Source organism: Phanerochaete carnosa (assembly GCF_000300595.1).
Source record: "Phanerochaete carnosa HHB-10118-sp unplaced genomic scaffold PHACAscaffold_1, whole genome shotgun sequence".
NCBI classification, from domain to species: Eukaryota; Fungi; Basidiomycota; class Agaricomycetes; order Polyporales; family Phanerochaetaceae; genus Phanerochaete; species Phanerochaete carnosa.
The window spans coordinates 5,097,445-5,103,239 of record NW_006767628.1 but is presented as its reverse complement, the minus strand read 5'-3'; the positions used below and the strand labels follow the sequence as shown (position 1 = coordinate 5,103,239).

General features: G+C 56.2%; 2 protein-coding genes across 2 annotated transcripts in view; both read left to right on the top strand.

Annotated features, from left to right (window-relative positions):
* The window catches only part of PHACADRAFT_248481 (uncharacterized protein), a 2,575-nt gene extending 1,954 nt beyond the window's left edge, over positions 1 to 621 (top strand). The window contains exon 8 of the mRNA XM_007391047.1: positions 211 to 621. Coding sequence (XP_007391109.1) covers positions 211 to 515 — 305 coding nt within the window. The 3' untranslated portion in view covers positions 516 to 621. The remainder of the gene's footprint in view (positions 1 to 210) is intronic.
* Positions 622 to 766: 145 nt separating this feature from the next.
* PHACADRAFT_204873 (uncharacterized protein) lies at positions 767 to 4,205 on the top strand. The gene is made up of 6 exons (XM_007391046.1): positions 767 to 1,593; positions 1,702 to 2,617; positions 2,676 to 2,810; positions 2,861 to 3,129; positions 3,186 to 3,350; positions 3,402 to 4,205. Exons 1-6 carry the CDS (start codon positions 1,097 to 1,099, stop codon positions 4,066 to 4,068), a joined length of 2,649 nt encoding a protein of 882 aa, XP_007391108.1. The 5' UTR covers positions 767 to 1,096; the 3' UTR covers positions 4,069 to 4,205.
* Positions 4,206 to 5,795: the final 1,590 nt, after the last annotated feature.

The following is a 5,795-nucleotide window of genomic DNA, read 5'->3' as shown; positions in this document are numbered from 1 at the left end:
GCGGGGCGGCAACCTGCTCATCGCGTTCGCGGTGCTGCAGGTGTTCAGCTACTCGATGTTCTGGGGCCCGACGCCGTGGGTGTACCTCGGCGAGAGCTTTCCGCTGCGCGTGCGCCCGAAAGGCATCGCGCTCGGGAGTGCGACCAGTAAGTGTTGCCCTCCTCCATTGTGGTGTTGCACACACGACTGACTTTTGTTGCGTGGCGCCAGACTGGCTGTGGAACTTCCTCCTCTCGTTCTTCTCGCCCCGCATCGCGAACGACATCGGGCCGCTCATCCTGCTCATTTTCTGCGGCATGCTCGTGTTCGGCTTCTGCTACGTGTGGCTGTGCATCCCCGAGACGCGCGGCCTCAGCCTCGAGGAGGTCGACGAGATGTACCGCGCCGGTGTCAGGCCGTGGCACTCGGCGTCGTGGCGCCCGTCGCACAAGCCGCTTCACGAAGGACACCCCGACTCGGTCGACGGCGACGTTCGCGACGAGAAGGAGAAGGAGAAGGGCGACGTGGTCCCGTGATACCGCAGGCCTGGGCGCCGACAACATTGATCGTTGAATTTTATTCTGTAATTTTGTTATATCGTTGTACCACACAGCCTATAAGAGCATGCTTCTTTTCGCGCCGCGCTCCAATGCACGGTCCCGAAACGAATGCTGAGTCGTGGACGAGGAATTTTCCGGACGCCACGACGACATAAGCGCTTGCCGACCTGCGAGCGGCCGCACTCTCGCACATGCTGTCGTCTGCTTCTCCTTAATTACGCTCCTTCCTTGCCAGAACTGAGATCGCCTTACACTCGGCACCGGAAGAATGCTGCAGTGTACGCCCTGTGTGCCATGCTGCACTGCTCCTCCTGCCGGCCCGCTCTATTTGCAAGAAGTGTTGGCGGGGCATCGGAAGCTCGTCCACCTGGCCTCTTGTCGACTGCCTGCCATGTTGTACGAGCTCACCTGACGGCCGGCTGGTTGCATCATACCTGATAGCCCCGGGGTTATACCTTTCGTTGAAGGTACTATAGGGTGACGATACATAGTAGGAGTTGGCGCAGCACCTCGGTCTGCACGATCCTCCCTCCCTTCTCCCCGACATCGCGTACAGCATGAGGGTCGCATCTCTTGCTGCTGCTGCACTCTGTGCTTGCCTTGCCACAGCTCAGCAGCCATCGCTCGGCCTGTCCGATGGCTTCATCTCGTTTGACACTCCAACTTTCTCCGTCCAGCTCGTCAAAGATTCGCAGACTCTGTACTCCCTGAAGCCTAAGAATGGATCTGGATTCGACTTCATACCTACGGACCAGATGACTTTGCGGCAATACAACGGAAACTACCACCTCGGAGACATCACGTTCAGAGTGCGTGCGGTTGGCTCGCAGGCATGGATCGAAGGCGATACTTCTGTCGCCCGCCACACTGTTACTCCTGGTATCGCCTCAGGCTCCACGGTCGCTTCCTCTAATCTTGCGCCTACGCTGCCTTCCTCTCCGTTGAACATCACCCGGCGCTGGGTGGTCGAGAATGGGACTCTGCAGCTGCTTTTCGATGTTGCGAACGCTGCGAATACTTCAGTCGAAATTGGAGCTCTTGGTGCTCCTCTCGAGTTCAACAATGCAAGTTTCGCAATTTTAAAGAGCGATTTTTTTAATACTTAATTCGTTCCATAGATCTTTACCAATCGAACTTCCACCCAAACTAATGAAATATGCAGCCTGTTTGATCCCTACATTGGGCAGGACGCAGGTTACGTCCAGGTTACTCCGCTTCTCGGCACCCTGCCCCCTCTCGTGGTCACTCCGGTCGGCAAGTCGCCGCTCGAGGGCTGGCGTTTCCTGCCCGAGGCGACCAACACGCCGACAGCGTACCAGTCACAGACCTTCGAGGCCCTGTACGAGTGGCAATTCCACACGCTCGCGTACGCAGAAAACGAGTGGGCGAACGCCACTCCGTGGAACGCGCCGTCTTCTGTGACGCTCGCCCCGGGCCAGACGCGCACGTACGGACTGCAATTCAACCTTGCGCCGTCCATCCGCGAGATCGAGGATACCCTGCAGGCCGTGGCGCGTCCGGTGGTCGTGGGCCTCCCGGGGTATATCCTGCCTATGGACCAATCCACGAAGCTCTTCCTCAGCTATGCCAGCGCCGTCCAGAACCTCTCCGTTACGCCGGCCGGCGCGCTGTTCTGGACGCCGAACACCGACGCGCGCAGCGACGCCTGGGTCGGCTACACGCTGACGGGACACACGTGGGGCCGCGCGCGGCTGACGGTCGCGTACGCGGACGGCACGGTACAGACGGTGCACTACTACGTCACGAAGGCCGCGACGACCGTCATCGCGGACCTCGGCAGCTTCCTCACGACCGAGCAGTGGTTCGACGAGCCGTCGGACCCGTTTCGCCGCTCGCCGTCCGTGATCAGCTACGACCGCTCGGTGAATGCCGTCATCAAGGACGACGAGAGGGCGTGGATTCCCGGGCTGAGCGACGAGGCCGGCGCGGGGTCGTGGCTCGCGGCGACGATGAAGCAGTTCGTGCAGCCCAATGCGCAGGAGGTCGCGAAGCTCGAGCAGTACATTAACCAGACGCTGTGGGGATCTGTACAAGATTCAGACGGCAGTGTGAAGATGGTGAGTCTACGTTCCTGTCCGTTACGAACAGCGTGGACGACGCGTGATTCCTTCTTAGTCTGTGTACTTCTACCAGCCAAGCTTGGTTCCCAACTACAGCTATCCGAGCACCATCGACTGGGGTAACTGGTGGTCCTGGGATCAGGAAGCCTCCTTTGCGACCAATCGTGCCTACGACTTCGTTCATGTTACTGTAAGCCTCTTCCAACTCGTACACTGTGTGTGGCTGACCTCTTCTCATAGGCGGCATACTGGGCGCTCTACCGTGTTGCTCGTAACTACCCGTCGCTCGTGAAGGTTCATACCTGGCAGTGGTACTTGAACCAAGCTGTCTTAACTGTCAAGCGCATGACTGCTGGGGACGTTGGATACGCGACTGATGGCCTGATGGATGAGACCGTCATCCGGTTTTTGTTAGCGGACCTCCAGCGGGAAGGTCTCACCGCGAACGCAAGCCTCGTTGAGAGTCGTATGCAAACTCGGGCTAAGCTCTGGGCAACTGAGCGGTTCCCGTATGTGGCCCTCGCTCGGTCTATATCTACAATTCATTGACTAATTCTGCCTGTAGATTCGGGTCGGAGATGGCATGGGATTCCACTGGCCAGGAAGGAGTCTACCTCTGGTCTACGTACTTCAATGATACCACCACCGCCCAGAACGTGATCGACTCCATCATTGCCTACGATCCAACTGTGCCTCACTGGGGCTATAACGGCAACGCAAGACGCTATTGGTAAGTCTCTTTACGTCTCTGCAAAGTTCCGTTTGCTGACAGGCACCCAAGGGACAACATCTATGGCGGCAAGCTCATGCGTATCGAGCGGCAGATCCACCACTACGGTAGCGGGCTCAACGCACTTCCGCTGATGGCTCAGTTTGAGTTGTCCCCGACAGACTACTACCTCCTGCGCGTCGCCTATGGCGGCCTGAGCGGCCCGCTCTCAAACATCGACCAAGGTGGCTTCGCGTCCGCGTCCTTCCACTCTTTCGAAGACACGCTCGCGTGGGACGCCTACTCAGGCGACTACGGCCCGAACTTCGTCGGACACGCGCTCGGCATTGGTGTCGTGCTCATCGAGCACCCAGAGTTCGGGTGGCAGGCCCTCGGCGGCACACTCACGGCGAGCACGCCCACGGTGCAGGTGCAGGTGCTCGACTCGGTCCGCCGCCGCGTCTTCATCGCCCCGCTCTCTGCGCGCCTCGACCTCGACGCCGGCGCGTTCGAGTCCTTTGTGTTCGACCCCACGGCGCAGACGCTCACAGTGACAATCACGGCGGCGCCTGAGGGCGCGTCGGGTGCTGCGAGCGCCCCGCAAGGGCGTCTGGTCGTTACCCAGACCTCGACCGCTTCCGGAGCGCGGCTGCTGAAGCCGAGCGCTGGGCTGGTCCAAGATGCGGGTGCTTGGGTCGTCCCGTTCAAGGATGGGGCCGCCACTGTCGTTCTCTCCTGATCGCAGCTAGAATGTTGCACATAATTTTCTAGCAGCGTGAGAGAAGCGTACTCTTGCAGTTTGTGTAGTATAATGACGTGTCTGAGTTGCAGCAAAGATTCAACAAATAAATTGTCACTGCCTCAAGGGAGGGCGGGAAAGACGGAAGGAAGAGCTCGCGGAAGTACGAGCACAGGACCTTCTACTTTTCTCTGCTGACGCTCGCCAATATTGAGTGCTCGCGCAGTACATCTCGTTGACCTTCTCGAAATTGAAGCCTACTCAGCATATAAGTAATATCCGCTGCTAATGTTTCTATGTGGGCAGCCTCTACTGCACTTTCACGACCATATTAGATATCACACGTCGCACCTATTTTCGCTGACCCCGCCAATGTTTCTTTCTTAATTTATGGATATTTTGGGGAGTTGTCGGAAAAACCAGATCTAGACACTTTCATCTGGTATAGTTGTAGAAGTATAGTATTGCCTCTTACATGCCATAAAGACTCAACGAATTCACGGTCTTCGTAGTGTGGCGAAAGAGACATACCATAGAGAAGATTAAATTTCTAGTCTCTGTTCCTCCACGCATATTGCTCCCAATGTCTTCCCTAATATTTAAGTAGCCAGTGACAACGTCTGCTTCTCTGAGCACTATACACTTATGACGCATGGCTGCTAAAGGGCGCGGCATCTGAAGCCAGTCGACTCTAACTCGTTTGAAGAAGTGTGCTGAAGAGTATTGTGTTGGCGGCCGGCCGGTTACTACTAAGGATATTCGAACACTGGCAATCTTCCTCATGGCCCACTCAAGTATCCGCGCTCTCCAGAAAATGTCCCGGTCATTATGCAAGATGTGAGAATTTATAATAAGCCAATGAAATCTTGTAAATGACACCGTCGCTGGGACTCTGAACCCGTGCGCGCTGTTTTCAGGCTGCGGTGAATAGTAAGAGACCTGGGCTACTGAGCGGCCCACTCAGTCATAAGACTTTTAGCCAGTATAGTCCGTCCGAACCTCCTAGAGCAGTGGAGTATTATACCTGCAAAATTTCCCGCGACTACATTCTTCTTTTCTTCTGGCTCCGGTAATTTACGTGTTGAAAATTCAACTGAATACGAACATCCTGCGTGAGATGCGCATTCGTGGGGCGCTTGATTGCGGCTTCGTGGCGTCCGGCTCGATTTTGCCTTGCGGTCGGAGATGCCGGACTCGCCTGTGGCCCCTGTCTGGAACCATCGCATACGAATCTCTGGCCACAGCTCTCCGCTTTGGGCTGAAGGATCTGGGGTATAGCAGAACTCCGCAAATGAAGGAGCTTAAGAAAGGGTGAGTCGTTTAGAGCGCCGTCCCAGAATCTCCTGTCACCATATCGCTCGTTCATTCTCCAGATATTCGCATCATGTTGAGGGCATTCCAGACACGGAATCCCTACATGCGAGGAAGAAGAGGAAGCTCGACGCGATAAACGCCCTTCCTGCTGTCGCCCCATCGCCTCCGCAACACGAGAGACTCTGGTTCGACGACGGCAATGTGGTTATACTTATCAATGATTTTCTATTCAAAATTCATCGTTCCGTGCTCGAGTTACATTCAGCCATTGTCGTCCACCTCAGCCGTCAACAATACGAAGCAGTCTCAAGCTTCCTCGAGTTGCTACCTGATTTTATATTCTTACATGCTACCGATCGTGAATTCGATTTTGCAGAGCTGCTACTCATTCTGTGCGGCCTAGACAGGTACAT